The sequence below is a fragment of the Mus musculus genome, chromosome 9, assembly GCF_000001635.26.
Source record: "Mus musculus strain C57BL/6J chromosome 9, GRCm38.p6 C57BL/6J".
Lineage (NCBI taxonomy): Eukaryota > Metazoa > Chordata > Mammalia > Rodentia > Muridae > Mus > Mus musculus.
In genome coordinates this window covers 65213455-65240101 of record NC_000075.6, presented here as the reverse complement: position 1 = coordinate 65240101, position 26647 = coordinate 65213455, and the positions used below count along the sequence as shown (strand labels likewise).

The 26647-nt window shown below is 48.1% G+C and overlaps 1 protein-coding gene and 1 long non-coding RNA gene across 6 annotated transcripts in view; one reads left to right on the top strand and one right to left on the bottom strand.

The window, feature by feature from the left end:
* Gm36538 overlaps nt 1–6268 on the top strand; it is a 33084-nt gene extending 26816 nt beyond the window's left edge. The window contains exon 3 of the long non-coding RNA XR_379561.2: nt 6128–6268. This is a non-coding gene — a long non-coding RNA (predicted gene, 36538). The remainder of the gene's footprint in view (nt 1–6127) is intronic.
* On the bottom strand, nt 882–25450 carry Parp16 (poly (ADP-ribose) polymerase family, member 16). 5 transcript variants are annotated; one of them, XR_870755.3, is made up of 8 exons: nt 25239–25450; nt 24470–24753; nt 13912–14049; nt 10090–10296; nt 6262–6433; nt 4161–4265; nt 3320–3461; nt 2050–2248 (listed from the first exon to the last, which is right to left on the bottom strand). XR_870755.3 is itself a non-coding variant. In NM_177460.4 (7 exons), the coding sequence occupies exons 2-7, from the start codon at nt 24641–24643 to the stop codon at nt 2113–2115; spliced, it is 969 nt and encodes a 322-aa protein (NP_803411.3). In that variant the 5' UTR covers nt 24644–24753; nt 25239–25412; the 3' UTR covers nt 883–2112. The 5 variants fall into 5 exon arrangements, 2 of the variants coding, with proteins under 2 accessions (XP_011241004.1, NP_803411.3); NM_177460.4 differs by lacking the exon at nt 4161–4265 and having other exon boundaries at nt 883–2248; nt 25239–25412; XR_001778840.2 differs by lacking the exon at nt 25239–25450 and having other exon boundaries at nt 882–2248; nt 3320–4265; nt 24470–25022.
* Nucleotides 25451–26647: the final 1197 nt, after the last annotated feature.

Below are 26647 nucleotides of genomic sequence, written 5' to 3'. Positions count from 1 at the left end.
ATAGTTCCATGGTAGATGCTTGCCTGGCACGAAGAAGGCCTTGGGGTCAAAACACATGGAAAAATTTAAAACTGGGGCCGAAGAGATGGCGCAGGGATGAAGAGTACTGGCTGCTCTTGTAGAGGAGCCTGAGGTTTGGTTCCCAGCATCCTCAGGGTGGCTTTAAAAACTCGACTCTGTAACTCCCATCTCAGAGGATCTGGTGCCCTCTTCCTATCTTCATGAGTACTGCATACACATGATTCAGACATAATATGCAGACAAACCCATACACATGAAAATAAAAAAAAATTTTTAAAAACCAAAAAAATAAAACCAGATTGGGTGTCCCGTACCTGGTTTTCCCAGCACTCAGGAAGTAGAGACTCAGGAAGATCAGAAGTTCAAGGTAATCCTTAACTATGTAGGAAGTTCAAGGCCAACCTGGATTACATGACACCTTGCTTCAAAACAACCAAAGCACCCCAACCGTCCTTTAGCTTTGCCCTGTCCGCTCTCTAGCTGGCTCAGTTCATCTCCTTCCTCCTTTCTGCTTCCCTGAGGTTTCAAGCTCTCTGCCTATTCCCACTGTCTGAGACACTTTTCTCCCTTGCTTGGCCTATACCGACTCTTCTTTTAGGTTTCAGTTGAGTGCAGCCTCTGTGATTTGTGGGACAGAGCACTGAAGTTGTGCTGTAGTTTTAGTTATGAAATGTTCCCGTAGGCTCATACAATCAGTTCTTGGTCCCCAGCCAATGATGCTGGAAAACTGTAGGAGAGGCTTGGTTGGAGGATATCTGGGAACGTGGTACAGGCCTCTGTCTTGTCTCAGACCCCGACCCCACTCACAAACACACACAGCTTACTTGGGCTGAGGCTGCAGACAGTCACAGACAACTTGGTATTTAGGAAAATATCTTTATTGTTTTTTAAATGTCCCACTACTTGATTTAAAAAATCACGATAGTGGCTTTTTCACAAGCTTTACAAATTATAGGAAAAAAATTATTTTCTCCTCCTCTATGGAAACTCCATTCCCAGCAGACAGGGGTCTTCTGCCGCTGAAACCTGGCAGGAAGGAGGGATAAACACCACAGCAAGGATGGCTGGGCCTCTGCTTACCACTCAACCTCAGGCTTCTCGGATGGAGGCTCAGCCCATGGAGACCCGTGGCCCACTGAGGCAGGCCTCTGCTGTGAAGGCTGCCGGGCCCCTGAGAGCCTAGAGTGTTGGGTATCAAGGCAGCTTTGTGGGAATGAGGACCCTGGTGAGCCTATGGCTTGGACCCTTCTCCATAACAACACCAGAAAGAGGCTGTGGATGTAGCCACTCGGTGCTCCAGGTTCACACATCTCCCCCTCTATTTGGCTCATAGAGGCTAACTTGTCAAATAAATGACAACAAAAACAGAAACGCAAACATTTGGTTCCGTTTGAGCTGTAATCAGCAGTTGGTCATTTTTAGAAAAAGATGACAGAGTTGCTAGTTGTTAAATCTGCATTTTGTTATCCCGCCTGTGGCTCCTCCTCTTGTGTGGTTAAGGAGGGAGGGGGTACAGCTGTGGCAGAGACGGTTGTTGATCTGAGAAAACTGTTAAAATGTTTTGCACCGGCAGACTAAAGCCGATGGAATTCCCAAACGATCCCACTGATATTTTTATGAGAAACACGACAGTCCCTCTTGGGTGTCTTGAGTCAAAACAAGGCAGTCGCCTAATGATTTATTGTTCCCGTTGCACACATTCTGTCTTCCAAAAGGCATTAGCATCCGGGCCGGCCTCCATCTGGGCAATTGTAAACACACCTCGGACAGCTTGGACACTTTGCTTTTAAATGCAGCAGGACTTTTTCCTTTGGCTCTGGCTGAAGAGCCACCTCCCTAGACTATTTAGGAGGAAGCAGAGGGTAGGACACCCCTGAAACTGACAAGTGAGGGGCCAGGGATCCCCCACTGACTGGATTGTGTCTGGGCACATCAACAAAGGCAATCAGTACACTTATGGCATATAAAACTCGTCCTGTGCACCCCTGCAAATGGTCCCCAGACTCGACCTGACCGGATGTGACACACAGGAGGTAGAGGACAAGTTTCCATAAGGCACACGGTGAGTGGCCCCACTCCAAGCACCTGGGATCATCTCTTCACACGATTCCAGAAGTGGTGGAACACAGAGGAGTTGGTGACACTCACGATGAGCAGCAGCAGCAGATACAGGGACATCATGATCACGAACCAGTGGCTGGACAACCAGGAGAGCTGGCTCGAGGCCCTGCCCGGAGGGAGAGAGTGTTGGCAACTCGGGAAAAACATTTTTGTTTTAAGTGTATGCAAGAAGTTCTGGCTCAGAGAACATGACAGGATGGATTTCATCCTCTGTGTGAGCTGCTAAGTGAAGCTTCGTGCGGCTGGAGAGGGCTGGGGCGGTTTGCCCTGGCACCGCCAACACATCTTTCAACAGGACATTTTCTAAATGCACCAAGACAGCTCACAATGAGCTCACCCGACTTGTCCCTTTTTAGCTCTTCTAATCACCTTTTATAAATCGTTTTTTTTTTTTTTCCTTCCTTAAGTAAGGGTTTGTTATCTAAGAGGATGACCCAGCTCTGCCCAGACAGTGACTTAGCAAAGGTATTTTATGTATGAACTGATACAAATCTGAGCTGGGGAATCTAAAATCACTTTTTTACTAATGTGCGAGCATGTGTGTGTGTGTGAGTATGTGTGTGTGTGTGTGTGTGTGTGTGTGTGTGTGTGTGTGTGTGTGTGTGTATAGCCAAAGAACAGCTTGTGGGAATCGGTTCTCTTTCCACCATGTGGGTCGCAGGGATTGAAGTCCAGTTGTCAAGTGTGATGGCATTCGCTCTTATCAGCCTGGGGAATCTTTTTGTTACTCCTGGAGGTGTTCTAAGCCATCTAACATGCTCTGGAAACACTCACTAAGGATAATCAGTTAGGAATAGAGTTTTTTCAACTAAATAGCATGGAACTCCGGCTTCAGGGGATCTGATGCCTTTTTCTGGCTTCCCTGGTTGATTCTCTCTCTCTCTCTCTCTCTCTCTCTCTCACTCACACACACACACACACACACACACACACACACACACACACACTGTGGGTTTGGAGGAAGCTACATTGCAGACTCCAATAATGCATTAAAATGACTAAGTGCCAGTCCACCTGAGGACCCTGAGCATCTTCTCTGACTTCCCAACTTCTTCCTCTGCCATCCAGCATTATGAGAAACATGCTTTACATACACCGGAGACCTGAGGCTGGGGAAAGGGATGACTGAACACAGTCAGCAGCCATCTCCTAACCCATGGAGGGACCATCTTCTTACCTCTTGGGCTGCTTCTGGGAATACACCAGCAGGTACTTCACCCGCAGAAGCTGGTTATTGGTGACTACAAAGTACTTAGGGGGGATCTCTCCCCCCTCGCTGTGCTTGATTCTTGCTCGGCTGCGGTCTATTTCCTTGGAATCTGAAAAAGGAAGGTAGAGCATACTTTGTCAGGTGGTGGGTGGGGACGGGAAACACAATAACAAACTAAGCAAATTAGGAATAGAAATGTGTCCTGAGGCACAGAAGGTCAGCAGGCTGAGGTATGTACCTGTGTTCATATGTGAACCCAGCACAGACGGCAGGAGTCTCTGGCAGGCAGAGAAAGATAGATGGGAAAAAGAATGTGAAAATATAAGAGAAGAAAATAAAAACCATCTAATGGAGAAAGCAGAAGGTGGAAGCAAGCTGAAGGCTGAAATAGCAGATCAGGATCACACATCCTAGGACCAAGACAAGGACTTACCAGGGAGCAAAGATGGAAGCCTGCCTGCCTGCCCACCTGCCCATCCATCCATCCGTTCGTCCATTCTTCCATCCATCCATCTATCTTTTGACAAGTCTCATGTACCTGAATTAAACAGCTAACTAAGGATGACCATGAACTTCTGATCCTCCTGTCTCCACCTTCTGAGTGCTGGGCTCACAGGCATCTTAGCAGGCGGATGCTGTGCTGAGGAGGGACCTCAGGGGCTCATACCTGCCAGGTGCACACTCCACTGCCTGGGCTACCTCCCCTGGGCCCAGGAGGCCTTCTGAATAAGCCCCGCTAGAGTAAGCTCTCAGAACATTCACTTCCAGCAGGCCTCGTGGCATACACCTTTGATCCTAGCACTCTTACCCTCAGCCCCTGAGACAGGCTGATTTCCTGTGAGCTCAAGGCCAGCCTGGTCTGCACTGTGAGTTCCAGGACAGCTAGGGAGCTACTTCATAGTGAGACTCTGTCCTTGAAAAACACAAACACAGAAACAGAAACAAGTAAACAAAATTACTTCCACCACTTCTGCCAGGTTATTTGTTTGAACTTGGTATGTAACTGAGGATAACCTTTAACCCCTGACCCTCCTGTCCCAAGGACTGGAATTGAAGGTGCTTTTAAAAAAAAAAAAAAATTTTTTTTTTTGAGATGGAAACTCCCTGTGTGGCTCCATCTAGCCTGGAACTATGTAGATCAGGCCACCCTTGTACACAACGAGATCAGCTTGCCTTTGCCTCATAAGTGCTGAGATTAAAGGTATGCACCACCATACCTGGCTTTATCCTTTTACTTTTTAGGATTTTGAGACTAGGTTTCATGTAGCCAAGGCTAACCTCAAACTCACTACGTAGCTAAGGTTAGCCTTGATCTTCTGATCCTCCTGCTTCTAATTCCTATGAACTGAGAGTATAGGCTTATATCACCACGCCCAGCAAATTGCTTTTTTGTTGTAGATTTTATGTGCATGTGCTGAACCCAGGGCCTTGTGAGTGCTAGGTGAGTCTAAAAGGGGGGGGGGGGGGAAGCAGTCAGCATGAGAGCTTCGCTTTTTACCAAACACAAGCCAGGGCTCCGTGGCAGCGGAGGCTGGACAGTCATGTTTTTATGATTAATGTCACCTTATGCAAACTTGCTAAGAATTACAAATGCAAGCAAGTGAGTGAGCGAGCATCCGTGCTGTCTGGTTTGGGAGGATGGTGTCAGACCTGGGCCTGTTCCTCAGGATCCAGTTGTTTCATATTAGAGGTCAGAACAGCCCGTGTCTTGAATTTTCCTCTTCTTAGTAAAGACAACAGCCCAGTTTGGAGACTGGTATGACAGTCCTATGACTCTTCTGCCTTGGGGGAGGGTGACCCAGAGGGAGGCACAGGGCACATGGTGTAAGGGACACCTCGGGGCAGTGGAGTTGAAGTGGCTCCTTGTTATCTGCTCCTGGAGAGGCCATGGTCTCAGATGCCTCTGCAGTCACCTGGGGATTCCAGCCCACTCCAGTGTCCTCTGCAGATGCCAAGTGCCCAGGATAACACCAATTCTGACTCTTAGGGACTCATGCCCTCCCCTTACACACTAGCTTCTATTTGTCCTGTCCCTTTTCTTCATTTTTGTTTTCTATGTATGAGTGTTTTACGTGAATGTATGTACGTGCACCCCATGAATGTCTGGGACCCTTGAAGCCAAGAGAAGGTGTTGGATTCCCTGAATTTGGAGTTCTAGACGGTTGTGGGTCCCACAGCATGGGTGCTGGGAGCTGAGCTCAGGTCCTCTGAGAAGCAGCAAACACTCCTGACCGCTAGCCCTCTCTCCACCCTCCATCTGTCAGATCCTGCTTCCCTCCCAAAGCTTCCCTTGGCTACTTGGACCCACTCAGCTGCCCCATGTCGGCCCCTCCCCCAGCACTCCCTTAATCCTACCTGTAGCATCTGACCTTTTTCTTTTCTTTTTCTTTTTTTTTTTGTTAAAGATTTATTTATTTATTATATGTAAGTACACTGTAGCTGTCTTCAGACACTCCAGAAGAGGGAGTCAGATCTTGTTACAGATGGTTGTGAGCCACCATGTGGTTGCTGGGATTTGAACTCTGGAACTTCGGAAGAACAGTCGGGTGCTCTTACCCACTGAGCCATCTCACCAGCCCCCTGACCTTTTTCTTATGTTTTTGTTTTCTTTTGTCTTTTGAGACAGGTTCTCCCCATATAGTCCCAGCTGTCCTGGAACTCACTCTGTGGACCAGGCCAGCCTCGAACTCAGAGATCTACCAGCCTCTGCCTCCCAAGTGCTGGGACTAAAGTTTTATCTAATCTTTTTCTATCACATGTTCAATCCCTGAGAAGACACTGCCCTCCTTGGAGACCAGCCTCTTCCCTGCTCTGGAGCAACCCGTCTGCAAGCACGTGGTGGTCCTCCACCCCACTCCTGGGCCAGGAGCAAGTGGCTGCAGCCAGGCCTGGGCCAAACAGGCACTCACCCTTCTTCTTGATTTGGCACTTGACATCTGGATGATCGATGACCTCACACACAGCTACGCAGCTCAGGATCGGGCCAAGAAGGCTATGTTGCCACCCGTGGCCATGAGGACTATAAATGAGGGCCAGGCTCAAGTCACTTGTGAGGTAGGTCCCCTCTCCAAACAGAGAAGTCTGGAATAGCAGACATGACAGAAAAGAAACACACAAAAGTGAACGAGAGTTGGCATCACAGATGGCACATGTCCTTCTTCCACAGAGCTGTAAACATAGAAAATTTCACGCTCCCCCAACCCCTTTAAGACAATAATATCAAATAGCCTCTGATGTCATCATAGGGCCTGTTACTAAACACATTCCCATCTGACAACAGTTTAACTGACTGTGGATTTGGCCACCTAGCCTGGCCAACAAGCTGTACCTTGTGGTCAAGGTTGAACGGAAAAACCAACAATGATATCAGAGTTCAAACAGACCTCAGTTTCAATTTTCCAACAGGTTACATAAATTCATGTCTCAGTTTCTACTCCTACAAAATGGTGGTAAGGGTTCCTCTTCCATGAGCTTTAATCCATGATTCAAAAACATAAGGTAGGGCTGGGGGGTAGCTCAGGGGTAGAGCCCTCGTGTAAGCATTCACAGGCCCTGGGTTCAGTCCTCAGCAACACACACACACACACACACACACGAACAAAAAGCCCAACATAATGTACAAAAACCACAGGGAGTGGTATTATTGGAGGTGTGGCCTTGTTGGAGGATGTGTGTCACTGTGGGGTGAGCTTTAAGGTTTCAGAAACTAAAGCCAGGCTAGTGGCTCGCTGTCTCTTCCTGCTGCCTGCAGATCCAGATGTAGAACTCTCAGCTTCTTCTCCAGCACCATGTCTGCCTGCAGGAAGCCATGCTTCCTGCCATGCTGACAACAGACTAAACCCTGTGTTTGCTCCCTAACCTCTGAGCATCTCCTACTTCACTAAACTCACCCTTTTCAGCTTTCTGAGGTGACAGTGGCCAGGGTGTGGGCTTTAGGCCACACTCATTCTGACCTCTAGCTTGGCGATTTGTTTTCAAGATGGCCTGGTGTGGTGGTTGAATGAGATGTTCTTGGACATTTGAATATTCTGTGCCCAGTTGGTGGCTATTTGGGGAAGCTTAGGAGGCATGACCTTGCTGGAGGAAGTGTGTCACTGGGGGATGGTCTTTAAGGTTTCAAGTATGATCTACTTCCTGTTCACAGATGCAGATGCAGACTGTCAGCTGCTGCTCCAGATGTCTACCTGCTCCCTCTGCTCTGCCATCATCGACCATTATACCTCTGAAACCACAAAATGTGCTTGCTCAGGCTATCTGGCATTCAAGAGAATGGTGGCAGCCTTGGGTGGACATGCCATCACAGGTGTTGCTGTTATAACAGACAGAGTCATTCCTGTTGTATCAATGCATTAAACATAGCTACACCTAGGGGTTTGCAAAAGCAGAGTCACACCCTACTACTTGAAAAAGAAATGAGTCTCTTTGAACAGAAACTAGGACTAAATGGGGGGCGGGGTGTCTGGCAAGAATAGCAGGGTAAGTTTTATACTGTGTTGGTGTGGACTAAGAAGACATCAAAGAATATTGCTCCCTCCGTTGTGTGTGTGTGTGTCTGCGCACGTGTGCGCGCACTCATGCCCCCATGCACAAGTGCTCTCTCTCTCTCACACACACACACACCAGCTTGCACGCACACGTGCACCATGGCTTGCATACTTAGGTGAGAAGATAATGGAGTTGTGGGAGTTGGTTCTCCGTTTTGCCTTGTGAGTGCTGGGGATGGAAGTCGGGTCATCAGACTTAGCAGCAAGCATCTTCACCCAGTGTCATTCTGGTGCTCCTCCCCCGCCCCATTGATCCTCCACTTAAGTCCTACATATATTTTCCTCTCCTGAGACTTAAAACTTTGTGCCTGGCTGCTGTCAGCAGAGAGCACGAGAGAGTCCTAGGACATTTCCACCGGCAAGATAGCAGACAGGAGCTACCTCCAGGGAGCCCTTCACTGAAAGGAATGGACAGGCCAGAGATTGAGTCCATGTAGCCAAGGCCCCCTAGATTCACATAAGCAGCACACTGCCTGGGTACTAGTTTAGTGTAGAAGGTTTAGTGTAGAAGGTTTAGTGTAGAAGACTATGAACTTCAGGCAACTTCTCCAGACAAGCTGCAGGGTAAGGCAGAGACCCCTGGATTCCAGTAGCCTGGCCAATAGTCAGCCCAGGGCCGACATAAACAAGCCTGACACCCTCCTCTCAACCCACCCTCACTAATCAGATGCAGCAGGGCTGGAAGCAGCTTCTCCAGCCTCGGGGCTACATCAGCCGCAGCTGAGCCCAGGCTCCTGGAGCCGGCCCATCAAGACAAGACAGATGCTGCTCCGCCTGGGGGTGGGGGTGGGGGATGGCATAGCACCCACTACCTCAGATGCCCTCTCCACTGGCCTATGATAGCAGCTGCTGCTTCTCCTGGTGCCTGGAACATAAAGAAACCGTTCCAACCCTCTCGTGTGTTCAGAGGGTAGTGGTCACGGGTGCCACAGAAGAGGGACAGACTCAGACAGCCTGCATGGCTACCATGCCTGTTTAGCTACAAACTCTAGATTGCCATCTTCCTCTTACTCCTTCCCAGGGGACAGAATAAGTGTCAGAAGAAAGAGGGTGACTGCCACTGTTTTGACTCATAAAAATGAGAGGAAAGCTGTTCTACGGAAGAACCTCTTCTTTGTAGATCTTGGCGTACCCCACAATCTCTCAGGGTCAGTGGAGGCTCGACAATGCTATGGTCGCATAGCGGGTCCTGTTAAAGTGTGAGCTGTCACTGGCTTATCTAAGTGAGGCTCCACATTTCCAGCAAGGAAATTATCTCTTGGGTAATCCTTATGCTGCTGTTCCAGGGTCCACACTGCGTGACCAGGGCCAGTCACAGGTTAAGACCACTGCAGAGTTGAAGCGTGCTGATGGGCCCCACCCCCATAGTATCTCAATTACTTGGTCTGGGATGCAGTTGGCACCAGGATTTTCATCTGTTTTTGTGAGAAAAGGTCTCATGTAGCCCAAGATAACATCAAACAGCCTATGTAGCCCAGGATGACCTTGTACTTGAGAGCCTTTTGCCTCTACTTCCCTAGTGTTAGGATTATTGGTAGTCCCCACCACACCCAGCTTATGTAGGTGCTGGGAACTGAACTCGGAGCCTAGTGCATGGCAAGTAAATGTTCTACCAACTGGGCTACATCCCAAGGCCTCCGGGTACTGGTATTTTTTTCTTTATTTTAAACTTTTTATTTATTTGTATGCGTGTCTGCTTGTCTATATGGCCACCATGTTTGTGCAGTGCCCATGGAAGCCAGAAGAGGGCGCTGGATCTTCTGGAATCAAAGCGACAGACAGTTGTGAGCTGCCCAGGAACGGAACCAAGAACCTAGGCAAGAGCAACAAGCACTCTTAGCTCCTCCTGCTTCCCCAACCCCAGCAGTGGGATTTTTAAAAGTTTCTCAAGAGATCTAAATGCAGAGCCAAGGCTAGGAGTCACTGATGCTTCCCTGACTATAACCATCAAGGGACTCTCCCAGAGAGCCTGTCAATGAGGAAGGTCAGCCGTGGCCTGAGAGGTGACACCCAGGTGGCCAGGTGACAGCAGTGCAGTTCTGCAGGTCACTCTGAGTGCTGTGGCCTCAGGAAACCTACCTCCCCATGTACTCCCCACAAGCAGTCCCCCAGCAGGGACCCAGCATACCCACCCTGTGCTCCTCAGCAGGTGCACGCCCCTCCCGTGCTCCTCAGCAGGTGCTCCAGGCTCACCTTGTTCAGGTGGCAGTGCAGGCCATTGTGAATGATGGAGTGGAAGTTCTCTAGGCGGCTACCATGGAAGGCATAGATTAGGTCTCGTTCTCCTTTGGTCTCATAAAATCTGGAGTTGGCCGGGTCAAAGTACTCAATTTCAAATAGGAAATCCGGGGTGGGGACAGGTGTGTGAGGGGCGCCGGTCAGCTGCTGGATCTTTTCAAACTTGAAAACATAAAAGGGAAACAGAGTCACAGCTTTATTTGGGACACTGCTAAGTGTGCTTCGGAAGTGTCCTCCCAATGGCCAGCGTGCTGGCACAGGCCTACACACTGCCCCCAGTTTGGGAACTAAAGGCAGGAAGACCATGAGTTCAAGGTCATCCTCGACTACATATCAAGTTCAAGGCCAGCCTGGGACTACAGGTATGCACCCACATGGCCAGCTAAAATGCCCTTTTATAAAGTAAAAACACATGTCAGAGGTCCTGACTTGAGCAAAATAAAAAGCTGGCATTCCTGCGCTCTAACGCCCCCACATTTTAAAAGCTGCACTTATTCCTATTTCTGTGTTTGTGTGTGTGCCTGTTTCTGTATATGTACTACCCACAAGCAGGTGCCCATTAGGGCCAGAAGAGGCATGGGATCCTCTAGAACTGGAGTTAAGGACAGCGGCAAGATGCATGTGGATGCTGGGAACTGAGCCCAGGTCTTCTGCAAGAACAGCAAGTACTCTTAGCCATGACCCATCTCTCCAACCCCACCCAGACACCACCCCACATTTCAAATTGGCTCGTCACCAAAAGTAAAGGAGCCACATCACATCTGCTTTAGCTGTAATGCCCAGCATCCCACAGGGCCTCCATCCCAGTTGAGTATGAAGAAATCATTGCATCTCAGTTCAACAAAGGAAGTAACCCAGACCACTCTGGAATACAGACTTCCTCTCCATGCCCCACCCCTGTATCTTACCACTTAGCAAAGTTGTACGTCCCTGTGATACCAGAGTCCCTGGAATCAAAATCTGTAACATTTAGATGCTTGTAGAATTGAGTTCTAGAGCTGGACCTGGTGGCACATCCCTATGATCCTAGGAATCTGAGGCAGGAGGACTGCCATGACTTTATAGTCACCATAGGCTACATATTGAAACTTTGTACCAAAAACCAAAAGCAGAGGGTTGGAGAGATGGCTCAGAGGTTAAGAGAGCACTTGCTGTTCTTGAAGAGGACTGACTGTCTTATTCAGGGTTTGTATTCCTGTACAAACATCATGACCAAGAAGCAAGTTGGGGAGGAAAGGGTTTATTCAGCTTATACTTCCACACTGCTGTTGATCACCAAAGGAAGTCAGGACTGGAACTCAAGCAGGTAAGGAAGCAGGAGCTGATGCAGAGGCCAATGAGGGATGTTCCTTACTGGCTTACTTCCCCTGGCTTGTTCAGCTTGCTTTCTTATAGAACCTAAGACTACCATCCCAGGGATGGCACCACCCACAAGGGGCTCCCCCCACCTTGATCACTAATTGAGAAAATGCCTTACAGCTGGATCTCATGGAGGAATTTCCTCAACTGAAGCTCCTTTCTCTGTGATAACTCCAGATGTGTCAAGTTGATACAAAACTAGCCAGTACAAGGACAGGGATTCAGTTCCCAGCATCCACAAGTTAGCTCACAACCATCTGTAACTATAGTTCCAGGGGATTTGACACCCTGGTTGGTCTCCTCAGGCATCAGGCATGGACATGGCATACATATATACATGCATGCAGGAAAAACACTCATACAACTAAAACAAAATAAATACATCTTTAAAATAAAAACAGGCTGCAGTGCTCTAGGGAGTACAGCTGATCCTTGCATGAGGCAGATCAAGATCAATACTGGCATGGTGAAGTGACTACTCAAAGAAGGGGTGTGTGAGAACGGAGCAAGGCAGCAAGAAGAAAAGGTTAGAAACATGAAGGTTGAAGATGGTGACAACTATGCCATGGGGGGGGGGGGGTGCTGGAAAGATGGCTAGTGGTTAGGAGCACTGACTGCTCTTTCAGAGGTCTTGAGTTCAATTCCCAGCAACCACATGGTGGCAAAACCATCTGTAACGAGATCCGATGCCCTCAGTTTCTGAAGAGAACAGCATACTCATATACATAAAATAAATACATCTTTAAAAAGAAGAAGAAGGAGGAAGAGGAGGGGGAGGAGGAGGAGAAGGAGGAGGAGGAGGAGGTGGTGACGGCAGAGATCCTACAAGAGTTCCGGATGATGATCCCAGACTGCCAGCACCAGTTAGAGGCTGCATATATATCCATACTCAGATATTAGAAAGTGGAGAAGACTTAGAAGAAGAGAAGGAGTATAAAGAAACACATGTAGTGCTGGATTCAGCAAAGTTAGAAGCCTGAAGATTTTCTGTACAAGGTGTTTTTTGCATTAAATCCTGGGGTCCATTCAACAATTCTTTTTGTTTGTTTGTTTGTTTTCGAGACAGGGTTTCTCTGTGTAGCCCTGGCTGTCCTGGAACTCACTCTATAGACCAGGCTGGCCTCAAATTCAGAAATCCACCTGCCTCTGCCTCCCAAGTGCTGGGATTAAAGGCATGTGCCACCATGCCTGGCAAAGATTTATTTATTTATTTTATGTAAGTACACTGTAGCTGTCTTCAGACACCCCAGAAGAAGGCATCAGATCTCATTACGGATGGTTGTGAGCCACCATGTGGTTGCTGGGATTTGAACTCAGGACCTTCGGAAGAGCAGTCAGTGCTCTTAACCGCTGAGCCATCTCTCCAGCCCCCATTATTTTTGACCACTGTCTTTAGTAATATGAAAATGTGATTCTTTTTATGCAGTTGCATATAATTTTTTTGTATAATGTGTCAAATAAATGAATTCATCTAAAGAAAAATTTTTTAACGTTTTAAATTGAGGGCCAAACAAGATGGCTCAGTGGGGAAAAAAAGATGCTTGCCACCAAACCTGACAACTTGAGCTCAATCCCAGGACCTCCATGGTAGAACAAGAAGTTGTCCCCTGACCTCTACACACATACTGCCCCCCAATGTAAAAACATTATATTTTAAAATTCAATGCTTATTTGAAATTGCTTAGCTCAGTAGCAGCACAGAGAAGCGCCCCACTGTTGCATCAGAGGACAGAACACCACACGATCTACTCTGGACCTTGTTATCCCAGCCTGTCCCTGAGAGCTTCCACCCAGGCAAGGATGCCTAAATTTTAGGACATCTGGCTTCTGCCAGAAACTGTGCTGAGGTAACATCTTTTCTGTCACTGGTCCTCTGGGAGAAGACTATGGCCTTACCTTATAAAAGGTAAGTGACTGGAATGGGATTTGAACCCTAAAACTTAAGGATCCTACTACTATATAGGATACTTTTTTGTTTAACAGCTGGACTAAGCCAATTCTTCTCCTTGCTCATCCCCTCTCTTTCCCCTTCCCCCTCCCCTCCCTTCCCCTCCAGTGCTCAGGATAGAAGTCAAGACCTTGTGTATGGCTAAGCAAGTGTTCTGCCATGGAGAGACATTCCTAAGGCATGGATGGACCCGTCCCGTCACTTAACAGAAATACCTGCAAAGAGAACATCTGCCCCACTAACGTACACCATAGTTATCCAAGTTTATAGGTGAGGAGACCCATGCCAAACCACACAGCGGAACGGTCCACGGTGTACGTACGTTCCTGAGTTCTCCAGACATACGATGAGAATCTCTGACTGTGACACCCATGAATCTGAATTTCAACCAGCTGCCCAGTGGTGAGCATCGGCGCTGTCACAAAGCAGCCAACCTTGAGAACCTGTGACCCTATACATCAAAGTCTTACCTCTGCCTTCTTGGCACTGTGGATTGTCAGGATCTTGGAGGATAAAATCCAGCTCACCAGGTCCCAGGCCTGTTTGTCTGTGTCTCTGGAAGACTGTAGAAGTTCCTTCAAGTTGGGTAACCTGCCAGTGTCCGCAAGCTGAAAGGAGAAAGGACCTCCATTAGCAAGAATCCCAAATAAAATGGTGATTGAACGCCCTCTAGTGGTGAGGTGGAAAACTTCACTCCTATCCGGAGGAATTTTCCAAGAGGTAATCTCCGACCTAAATAATACCAAACCCTGAAAATGTTCAGTTCTAAAAGGTTATGCTCTGTTTTATTCACTTGGCACAAAACATGACCTAAGCTGCTGCAGGTTTAGTCTCTGTCCTGTTATAACTGATGCCCTCAGCTGCAAGAATGTTACTGCGTGGGATGGCTGGAGGCGGCAGGGGTTGGGGCTGAATGAGTGGTACCCTGCCCCTCGTGAACAGAGGGGTTGGTGCTGTTCTTACTTCTTGCTCCTACGCCCTGCCTCTTCCACAACCAGTCCCTGCCCAGGCAGGAGGTCCTTTTACTGAGCATCTACTCAGTGCCAGGCCCTGTACTTCTGGGAGGCATGGAGAGGGGAATCTTGGGAAAATGGAGAAGGAAGCGAGTAATTCTTATTTAAAAGTGCTCAGGGCTGGGTTGTGAGACGGCTCAGCAGGCAAAGACACTTGCCGCCAAGTCTGACAACTTGAGTCCCATCCTCAGGACACACACAGTGGAAAGAGAGAGCTGACTCCCACACTCTGACCTCCACATGTTCACAGTGGCACAACTAACTGTATACACACACACACACACACACACACACACACACACACACAATGAAAATGAAATAAGAGTAAAGAACTCATTGCAGAGGATATACACAAAGTGGAGAGGCTGAGGCAGAAGGGTCAAGAATCAAGCAAGGCCCACCCGGGTTAGCTACCTAGTTAGTGATTTAAAAAACTGCTTGAGGGGGAGAGAGCTCAGTGGTTAAGAGCACTGACTGCTCTTCCAGAGGTCATGAGTTCAATTCCTGGCAATCACATGGTGGCTCACAACCATCAGTAATGGGATCCGATGCCCTTTTCTGGTGTGTCTGAAGACAGCTACAGTATACTCATACACATTAAATAAATAATTCTTAAAAAAAATAAAATAAAAAATGGCTTGAACTATATGGTAAAACAGACATAAATAAATAAATAAATAAATAAATAAATAAATAAAATAAAGTTAGGGTTGTGTCTCAACAGTAGGTTGCTTGCCTAGCACACACAAGACCCTGGGTTTAATCCCCAGTATTGGAAAATAATAATATTCTGTAGTCAGGCTGGGAAGCACCCCCTGTAATCCCAGACACAAGAGCCCAAGACAGGAAGGTTGCTGTGAGTTTGAAGCCAGTTTGGGCAACAAAGCAAGATGCTACCTATAACACAAAAGAAAAGAAGTAAGAGGCCCCATGCTTGACACTCAGCTCTGCATTGAACCGCAGAACAACACCTGGTATACAGTAGATACAAAGGATTAGAAGTTCAAGGTCATTCCTGCAAGTTTGGCATCAGCCTGGGGATCCAGAGATCCATAAGGCTCTATCGTGAAAAAAAAAGGAAAGGAGGAAGAAAAGGAAGAACGGCAAAGAGAAGAAGAAAAAAAAAAGAATAACGAAGGACACTCGACTTCCTCTTCTCTTCTGGGGTCATATTCAGTTTGTTTGTTTGTTTCTCTATTACATATCCACTAGCCCAGAGCCAGAGCCGGAGCCAGCGCTCAGCCACTTCCTTGACTTGCTAGCACTCCTGCTCTCTCACCTCATCCTGTGAGCCACAGCCCTACCTTCCACCCAGTCCTGGGCTCAGAGAGCACAAAAGAGCAGTAGTTAGACTTCTTTTGGGGGCTTCGGACAAATGGTAAAGACTCCAACCAGCTCCAATCTGGACACGGGCCCCACCCCAGCTCCACGTAGGAAGTCATCTACCAGACCCTTCCACTGCCACCTGCCCAGAGAGGACCCTGGCTGTGCCCTGCCTCCCTGGGCCTCCATCCGCCCACACTCTTGAGCCTCCTTATACAGCCCGAGGCACTTTCCACATTATTCTGCTCTATTAAGTCAAGAGTCTTCCTGTCTACATTATGTGAGTAAAACCACACAAGAAGGGATGCCAGACAAAATACAAGCTGCCCAGTTACACGGGAATTTCAGATGAGCAACAACAACATCTAAGATGATCTGGGGTGAGGGGAATGGGAGGGTAGCACAGACCTGCCCTTAGGAGGGAGGAAGACCACACAGGCAGGACCAGCCTGGTCTATATCAGGAGTTCTATGACAGCCAAAGCTACATGGCAAGGATTTGCTTCAGTGGATCAATAACCTACATGATAGCTGAAGCACAGTGTCTCACTATATAGTTGGGGCTATCCTAGAACTCACTATGTAGATGAGGTTAGCCTCAAGCATCACACTCTCATGTGCAAGGATTACAGGTGTGCCACCATGCCAGGTTTACCTGATGCTGGCGTGGAACACAGGGCTTCCTGAAATCTAGACAAGACTCTACCAAGTGAGCTGTACCCCCTTTCAATAATAATTCATTCTAGCTACGGCGGTAGGGGCACACGCCTTTAATCCCAGCACTCTGGAGGCAAAGGCAAGCAAGTCTCTGTGAGTGGGAGGCCTGCCTGGTCTACAGAGTGGGTTCCAAGACTGCCAGGGCTACACAAAGAAACTCTGCTCAAAATAACAACAACAACAACAACAACAACTGTAGTGGTGGTTTGAATATGTTTGGCCCCAGGGAGTGGCATTATTAGGAGGTGTGGCCTTGTTGGAGTAGGTGTGGCTTTGTTGGAGGAAGTGTGTCACTGTGGGGTTGGGCTTTGAGAGTCTTTCTAGGTGGCCTTCAGATGAAGATGTAGAACTCTCAGCTCCTCCTGTGCCATGCTTGCCTGGACCCTGCCATGTTCCTGCCTTAATGATACTGAACTGAACCTCTAAACCTGCAAGCCAGCCCCAATTAAATGTTGTCGTTTATAAAAGTTGCCTTGGTCATGGTGTCTGTTCACAGCAGGAAAACCCTAAGACAATATTAATAACAACTCATTTCAAAGCAAGGATACTGAAGCTTGGAGTTCTGAGTACCTTGCCTAGGTCATAGAGCTGGCCATTCCATGGCGAGGCAAGAATGCATGACACTGCCGGGCGTGGTGGCACACGCCTTTAATCCCAGCACTCAGGAGGCAGAGGCAGGCAGATTTCTGAGTTTGAAGCCAGCCTGGTCTACAAAGTGAGTTCCAGGACAGCCAGGGCTACACAGAGAAACCCTGTCTCGAAAAACCAAAAAAAAAAAAAAAAAAAAAAAAGAATGCATGACACCAGGTGGCCGGGGCTCGGGGCTCCCTGGCTTCAACATCTTCTACCAAATGAACAGAATTGTTTAGAGGGCCTGAGCATCTCTGCAACGGAAGAACTGGGCCAGACTTTGCTGCTTGGGAGGCTAAGCAATCGTGTAACCCCGCCTCTGCTCCCCATATAATATAACCCAGACAGCTACTGGCTCTGCCTTAGGGCTGTCAATGGCACAGAGAAAGAAGTGCATGGTGTGTAGTACGGGATGGAGCAGGAGACAGAAAGCTTCCATGTGGGCAAGAGATCTAAGCCATAGATCCTGGCTGGATGTGTTTGCCAATTCCTGGGTGGAAGAGAATAAGCGTTCTGGAGGAAGGGCAGATGTGGAAGGAACTCACCCCCAGGAGGGTGTGTGGAAGAGGGGTGACAGGAGGACTGTGAGAGGCAGAGCAGAGGAGTGAGCAGTCAGGCACACAAAAGGGGCATCCTGGGCCCAAACATCCTCTGGGACAGAGAGAGAAAATGAGTGCGGGGACCTGGAAGGAAGCTTTTAAGGCTATTGCACTGAAGACCCTGGCCTCCCCAAAGGTCTGACTGCAGCCCACCAGCTCCAGGTGGCTTCTGTGTGATGACAACTCTCACCGAAGCTGCAAAGTGAGATTTCCTGGTTTAAAGGGAAATCAAAGGGCCAGGAAGAATACGGTAGTTGAGAGCATGTCCCATTCTTGCAGGGGACCTAGGTTTAGTTTCCAGCACCCATGTCAGGTGGTTAGTGCTGCCTGTAATCCCAGCACCCCGGGGAACTGACACCTGAACGCACATGGCACCCATTTTCTCTCTCACACAAATAAAAATAAATCTTTGTTTTCTCTAAACTGAAGACAGAGGAAAGAGATGAATTACTTGAACACAGTGTAATCTGGCAGGAGGCTTTCAAGTAGGAGGCTAGCCTGGGCTATGCAGTAAACTCCCGTCTAAAAAAATTAAAAACCGGGAGGCAGAGGAAAGCAGATTTCTGAGTTCGAGGCCAGCCTTGTCTACAAAGTGAGTTCCAGGACAGCCAGGGCTACACACAGAAACCCTGTTTCAAAAAAATATATAAATAAATAAAATAAAAAGAAAAGCAAAAAAGGAGGAAGAGAAGAAGGAGGAGGAGGAGGATGACGAAGAGGAGGAAAAGAAGGAAGGAAGGAAGAAAGAGAAAAGCAATGTGCAAGCCAAGGTTTGTTTTATTTTCTTCTGGATTCCTAATTTCTAGAAAGCAAGAGGACAAGCGCATCCTATCATCCTACCTGCTAGTGTAGATTTGTGTTTGTCCGAGACAGAGTCTCAGTCTTTAGCTGAGATGATCTGTAACTTTCCTGCCTCAGCCCCCAATAAGTTAAGATTGTGGGAATGCATGCCCACGCCTGGCTTTCACAACCCACACTTCTGCAGACTCTGCTACAGAGACTGAGGAGAGATCCAGCCACAGAAATGGCTGGGGGTCGGGGGGGAATGGGCAGAGCTGAGAGCTTGTGACTGGAAGACAGGAAGTCTAGTAACCAGCCAACAGTGAGCAGGGGGAGAGAATGAGCCAGAAGGAGGCAACCCAGCCTCCTGGCTTTGAATGACAGGGAAGCCCAGAGGATGCTTTACCACCAGCTCCTGGATTGGAGGCCCAGGAATCTGTCTGCCGATGTTAGCACAGGTGACGCTCATCACCAGGCAAAACTAAGAGTTACTCAGATGCAGGTGGCAGTTGCTGCTGCCCTGATAGGTACAGCAGTCGAGAAAATACCTGGAAAAAGCAATTGTCTAGGAACGTGCCAGAGGGATGTGGGAGTGTAGGGGTGTGGGGGACAGTGTTGCACAATGAGCCAAAAGGTATCTGCCTCGGGAATAAGCAATGACACCTGGAACTGTGAGAGGAGGAACAGCAGGCATGGAGAGCTGCCAGGCAGGGCTGGCCTAACACACACCTACAACATGACACTCTAGATTTACTTACAATGGATGGGGGGTGGGAAGGAGAAAGGAAGTCGATGGAGTGGGCATGGTGGTGAATGCCTTCATTCCAGCATTTCTCAAAGATCGGAACAGTGAGGGGGAGGGAGAAAGGAGATGAAAGGCCAGGAGAGGTAAGAAGGAGATTACAGGGCTGGAGAGATGGCTCGGTGGTTAAGAGCACTGGCTGCTCTTCCAGAGGTCCTGAGTCCAATTTCCAGCAACCACATGGTGGCTCACAGCCATCTATAGGGGGATCTGATGCCCTCTTCTGGCACGAAGGTGTTCATGCAAATAAAGCACTCATACATAAAATAAATAAATCTTAAAAAAAAAAACCATACATACATACATACATACATACACACACACACACACACACATACATACATACATACATGCATACATACATACAGGGTGGTTCCAAGTACAGGCAGCTCTTTAGAAATGCCCTCTTTGATTGTGAGCATCCCTGATTCTCAGGCAACAGGATATGAGTCAACCTATGGCTGTTACTACTACGTGACAGACCTGACCACCTGAGTTCCATCCCTGAAACTCACATGGAGGAAGGAGAGAACCAACTTCTGCCTGTTTTTCTGTCCACTGACCTTTGAACTATGCACATGTACATGTGTGCACACAAACACACACACACACATGTAAACAAACAAGCAACCTAACACCAGCCCAGGGATATAACTCAGTTACTACACTGTTAATGTCCAGCATGCACAAAGCCCTGGGTTGGATCTTCAGCACTGTTTAAACCATCATCTTCATCACCAACCAGTCTACTGCTCACCAGTGTACTAGGATGATCACTAGAAAGCGGTTGGTACCTGAGTATGGTACCTTGAGTTTGTTCCTTAACACTGAAAGGTGAAGTTAATCTGAAAGACTAAGAACCACACTGAAAAATATCAAGTCCTGGGGGCTGGAGAGATGGCTCAGTGGTTAAGAGCATAGACTGGTCTTCCAGAGGTCCTGAGTTCAATTCCCAGCAACCACATGGTGGCTCACAACCATCTGTAATGGGATCTGATGCCCTCTTCTGGAGTGTCTGAAGACAGTTACAGTGTACTTACATATAATAAATAAACAAATAAAGCTTAAAAAAAACAAAAAGAAAACTAAGAATGTGATTTGGCTAAATAAATAAATCAGGGATTGACCTAAAGCATTTTTATTAGACAAGACCAAATTTAAGTGCTATAATTTCCTCCTTACACAGCACCTGAGCACTCGTGGAAACCCTCAAATCAATTAACAGGAAAATTAAAATGTTATATATGATCTTTAAACACGAAGAATAATTCCAGTTCCAGGGCTATTCTGATCAGTTAAACTGTATGCTGTAAGGATGACGCCCTGACAACTGGGCTGTTTTACAGCTGCCTGGTGACTTCAATGTCAGACGAGACTGAGAGCCTGGAAAGAGTGGTCTACCCCAGCAAATGTCAATAGCTTACTTCTCATCTGGAAACAGGCAGCAAAGGCCTTCCTCACAGGCTTCACTGGTCTTTGAGCCAGCAATGTCATGTCTCAAGAGTTTATCTCAGGAAGACAACAAGAAATGTGAACAATTATTAGCATAGAAGGGTGTTTTACTGTGGCACTGTTTGTGAGAGCCATTTTTTTTTAAGTTATGAAAGAAGCAGGCATAGTAGTGCACACCTGTGAACCCAGTACTCTGGGGCAGGAGGATTCCAAATTCCAGGCCAGTCTGGCCTTAAAAAGACACCAGCACTGGGCATGCAGCTCGGCTAACAGAGTGCTTGCCCAGCAAATGCTAACTGCTGGGGTTTGATGCTCAGAGTCACACTAAAGGGGCAGAGGGGTGGGGTGGGGCCCTGGGGCCATAGCTCAGTGGGTAGTGTTTGTTAGACCAGAGTTTGAATCCCTAAAAACCCTGCTAAAAAGCTGCCAGGGGTGGAAGCCAGCTATAATCCCAGCACTCAAGCTAGCTAGACTAGCTGGAATCGGCAAGCTGCAGGTCCATCGAGAAATCCTGCCTCAATAAATAGACAGAGATGGAAGAAGACCCCAGATGTCAGCCTCAGGTCTCCACACCAATGGATGCACACACATGAACCCACACATAGTTGAATGCACACACACACACACACATGCAAAATAAATAAATAAAATACCACCATGGTAGGGGACTGGTTGCTGCAAGCAGGGCACAGAACAAGAAAAACTTTCTCAAGAGTCTTAAAGGAGGACTTTTCTGGACACAGAGTAGAAACGGTATCAGGGGACCCAGGACAGCAGTAAGCTTATGCAAGAATTTTTAAATAAATAAATAAATAAATAAATAAATAAAGTATTTTAATTAATTAGTTTTTCTGAGACAGAATCTGGCTAGCCTGGAACTCGTGATATAAAACAAGCTGTCTTTAAATCTACAGAGGTCAGCCTACTTTGCCTTCCGTAGTGTGTGTGTGTGTCCATATGTGTGCCACAGTGACTGTGGAGGTCCGAGGACAACTTGCAGGAGTCTGTTCTCTCCTGCCACTGCGAGTTCCAGAGATCAAACTCAAGTCCTCAGCCCATGCAGCAAGCACTTTTACCCTGAGCTCTGGCTCAGCAGCTCCTGTCTGTGGCTGCGATTCTAGCAAGCCCCAAGGTGCTGCTGACTGGGACATTGGTTTGATTTAGATACAAACACCCTGAGCACAGTTAGCCCTGGAGTCAGTTCAGAGAAGCCACCACCAGTCACCTCCCACCTCCACAAGGGTCTGTGGACCAACAGAAAACCACCGTACGGTATTTTCTAAAGGAAGAAAGCAAGTAAAGGCTTAACAGCCGTGACAGCCAGTGTCAAGGTCTGTGGTCAAATGACAGTGTAGGTTTGGAGATAAAAGTCAAAGGGCCAGGAAATCCCAAGAGGGCTAGAGATCCTCTGGCCTGACAAGGGCTTATGCAACCCGTGTGCCAAGGAACAAGGTCAGAGACTCTCAGCCTGGGCAGCCAGCACATACTCAATTACATGCCTCAAATCAGGGTGCGTGCCTCCCAGGCCAGGCCCAGAGAACACAAAGAATTCTCAGTGTAAGAACCAAAGAACTGGTCGGGTAGAAATGTTCTCAAAACAAGGCATCTAAGAGATAGTTGAGGGCTTTGGGGACCGTGGCAGGATAAGACCAGACCACGCCTATCTGCTAGGGACTTGGTTCATCAAAGGGTTCTCTAGCACCAGGGCACTAATTGTTCAAAGCTACTGCACCTGTAATAACACCTAGGTAGGTGGAGGAAGTAATTGCAAGTGGCCAGAAGTGGCAGACGCTCACATCATTTCTCGAAGGCTTTCAGCCAGAGAAATGAGAGATTGTTAAAAACAGCTTCCCAAGTTTCTTTCTCCAGCCACAAAATGATCCAGAAAGTGAAATGCAGACTGGACTTCATCTTCTTTGAAAATTAGCCTTTGAAGTCACTTGACCTATAGGCATCTGTTGTCAAACGTATGCATCTTTTGTGCTCAAGTCCCTTACACCACAAACTCAAAAGAGTGAACAGGAGCTTGCAGAAGAAAGCAGGACGGAAGTCGGGTTGCTTGTTTCCTCCCACTTCCTGTACACGGACCTGCAGAGGCACTGTGGTTAATTAAGCCTTGAGAGATCCTCAACTCACGGCTAGGATGGTAAGGGCCAGGTGGAGCCAGATGGCCCGCCTTTGTTTGTTGCTTGAACTCCAAGGAATGAAAGCAAAGAGAGAAGCCAGAGATGGTGGGAGATACTCGGTGGCCATTCTGAACATTTCTCTCATCAGATAACATGGCTGGTTACATTAGCTGACTTCCTAACATAGAAAACGTGATGCATTCCTGGCACGGACTTAACCCAGTGATAATGAATTACCTTGTATTACAGGTTGTGTTGGGGGTCCTAGTATTTTGTGGTGAGTTTTGTATTTTTTAAAACAATACATTTTTAATGCAAATGGGTGTTTTGCCCGGATATATGCCTGTGTACCATGTGCATTCCTGGTGCTGGCAGAGTTCAGAAGAGACCGGAACTGGATTTAGATGGTTGTGAACCACCATGTTTGTGCCAGGAATTGAACCTGTGTCCTCTGGAAGGGCAGCCAGTGCTCATAACTTCTGAGCCATCACCCAAGCCCTGGATTTTTGCATTTATACTCGGGGATGGAATTGCTCAATAATTTCCTTTCCTTGTATTATCTTTATCAGATTTAATACCAAGGATATTCCAAACTCTTTTTCTTTCCTGCTTTCTTGTTTTGCTCAAGATAGTTTTATGTAATCCAGGCTGTACAGAAACTCGATTTATTGCTGAGGCTGACCTTGAACTATTAATTGAATGATTCCACCTTCCAGGGGCTGGGATTACAGATGTTTGTCTACCACCATATCTAACTACATTTTCAGTATTTTGGAAGAATTTCTATGAAACTGTAATCATGTATTACTCCTGTATTTGAAATAGAACTTGCCACTGACGCAGGTAGGCGCAAAGGTTTGTTTGCTTGTTTCTTTTTATAGCCCAGGCTAGCCTCAAATTTGTGCTCCGGCCTCATCCTTCTGAGAGCTGAGATTGTGGGTGTACACCACCACTACTGGAGACTTTCTATTTTCTTCACTGAGTCAATTTTGGCAAGCTATATCTTTCCAGATAATTCCAAATATTTGGATTACAATGATAACTGACATCTGGAATACCCTAACTCTTAAAGAAATTATATGATTTATGTATGGGTCATGCGAAGTGCTGAAACCTGTAATCCATCCCAGCACTCCGAATTATAAATCATCAGAAAGTAACAACGCCTATGTGCACTGCGTGGCAGTTTATATAAGTACTGTTAATATGTAACTTCATCTGAAGGGCAAAGTCTAACTAGTTGCAGAGGGAGGGACAACTTCTTATCTAGGCAGAACAGCTGGTTCAGATCAACGCCCCTTTAGGGCCACACTAGAGCGTTTTGTGGAGGACTATGTAGCTATTCCATCACTCCTGGGATTAAGTCACTGACAAAAGGAAGCAGCCACCGAATGACCTGGCAGTGTGTCTGCACGAGGGTGTTTAGGAGTGTTCTTGCTGATGGGAACCTTCCCCAAGGCCAGGCTGGGTGGGAAGTCCAGGGAATTGGCGTGTTTTCTAACACGGGTGGAGCTGCTCCTGCCTGCCGTTCCACAGGGCCACTTGGCCCAGGATGCAGCGAGCAACGGTGGATCAGGACGGACTCACCAGGGCCTCGAAGTCCTTACAGTCGTGGCGGGCGTAGGAGGCGGGGAAGGGCCGCAGCACCGAGTCCCGCTTGTAGCTCTGCAGCGCCGAGGCGAAGAGGCTGCAGCGGAGGTCCGCAGCCAGCACGTCGCGGCTCGCTGCCTCCCTGGCTGCTGCCCTGTTGGAGAGCTGCATCCCGGGCTCGTAGCGCGTGGCCGGGAGGAGACAAGGAGGGGCAGCGCGGGGCCTGGGCCCGGGGGACCGTAGACCGTCTGCTGCCAGGTTTTCCAGCCCGGGGGGTGGAGCTAGGCAAAGGGGTGACAAATTGACATTGGTGAGAACGCGCCGGCGAGCGTCCTCTGCAGGACACTGGGCACGGTCGCTCAGTGCGGGGAAACACGGGATCTGGGAGAGTCGCCTCTCGGGTCCCGCCAGTCCCGGAGTCCCCGGTATGGAGTTGTCGCTATTGCACCCGGCGTGGGTAGTACCCCGGGGACCCGGCCGATCAGTCCTGGCCGCCCCACACTGCCAGCAGCCACCGCCTACCTCCCCGCCCGCCGCTCTCACGCCGCTCCGCCCACCCGGCCCAGGCCCGCCCCTTCCCGCGCCCTTGCTCAGCTCGCGCCCGCCCACAGGTCCCGGAGGATCCCAGCTGCCCCGGGTGCTGGGCAAAGGTGCCCAATGCGGCTGCTAGTCATCCTCGCCACCGCCCCAAGTGGAAACCGCCCCGGGACCCGCCCCGGGGAATTGTCTTTGTCCTGGCTCCACGGGTTGAGCCAGCCTCGCTCACCTTGGGAATTGCCACCTGTTGAATAAATCGGTTTCCTCTGGAGCTGACACGTTGCACACAAGAAGCCACTTGATACCCAGGGAAAACTGAAGGTCGGAGTGACACAATACTTTCTCAAGACACTGTAGCCGACCCAAAGACCTTCCTCTCTACCTTACAGCCTCCGCAATTCTCTGAATTGCTCAAATGTCTGACCTCAGATTTCCCAGGATCCTCCTCCTTCGAAGGCCTCTAACAGGAAGTCGGGAAAACAGGCACTGGGAGAACAATGACCTAACCCTGCCGAAGGGAAAAGACCGGACCCCAAGATGACTCAGCAACTGGTCGAGTAAAGGCACTTGCTGTCCGTCCTCACGACCTGAGTTCTATCCCAGGATCCCATATGTTAGGAGCTAAGTGACTCTAGCAATTTGTCCTATGACTTCCACACCTGCACCAAGGCTCAAGTGTGCCCACATGTGAACGTATACACAAAATAAATAAATGTAGGGCTGGTGAGATGGCTCAGCGGGTAAGAGCACTGACTGCTCTTCTGAATGTCCTGAGTTCAAATCCCAGCAACCACATGGTGGTTCACAACCACTGGTAATGAGATCTGACTCCCTCTTCTAATTCGTTTGAAGACAGCTACAGTGCACTTATGTATAATAAATAAATCTTTGGGCCGGAACAAGCAGGGACTGAGCGAGCAGGGTTGACCAGAGCAAGCAGTGGTCCTAAATAAAAATTCAATTCCCAACAGCCACATGAAGGCTCACAACCATCTGTACAGCTACAGTGTACTCACATACATAAAATAAATACATTAAAAAATTAAAATAAAGGCAGGAGGATTTCTGAGTTCGAGGCCAGCCTGGTCTACAAAGTGAGTTCCAGGACAGCCAGGACTATACAGAGAAACCCTGTCTTGAAAAACCAAAATAAATAAATAAAATAAAATAAAAAATGTAAGAACAGATTCCCTTTACCTCTTCTTCTTCAAGACCTCACTAGAAAAAAAGCACTTGGCCTTCTGGTCACATAGAAATCTAAGACCAGTGCTGAATTGTTAGACTAAAAGTCCCCTTTAAAGACCCCACACGTGCTGAGAGGTGGTGGCTCACGCCTTTAGTCCCAGCACACCAGAAGCAAAGGCAGGCATATCTCTGAGTTCAAGTCCAGCCTGGTCTACAGATCAAATCCCAGGACAGCAAGGGCTACACAGAGAAACCCTGTCTCAAAAAAAACAAAAACAAACCCCAAAACAAAACTTTACAAAAACAAAAACAAAAACAACCATTAATTAGATAAATAAACATACACACACACTGGCTCTGCTCTCTGAGAAATCACCCCCTTCTTGGGCATCCGAATGGGACCTGGCCCTGTGCTCCTCAGACTTCGGGAGGGAAGACAGGCAGAACTATATT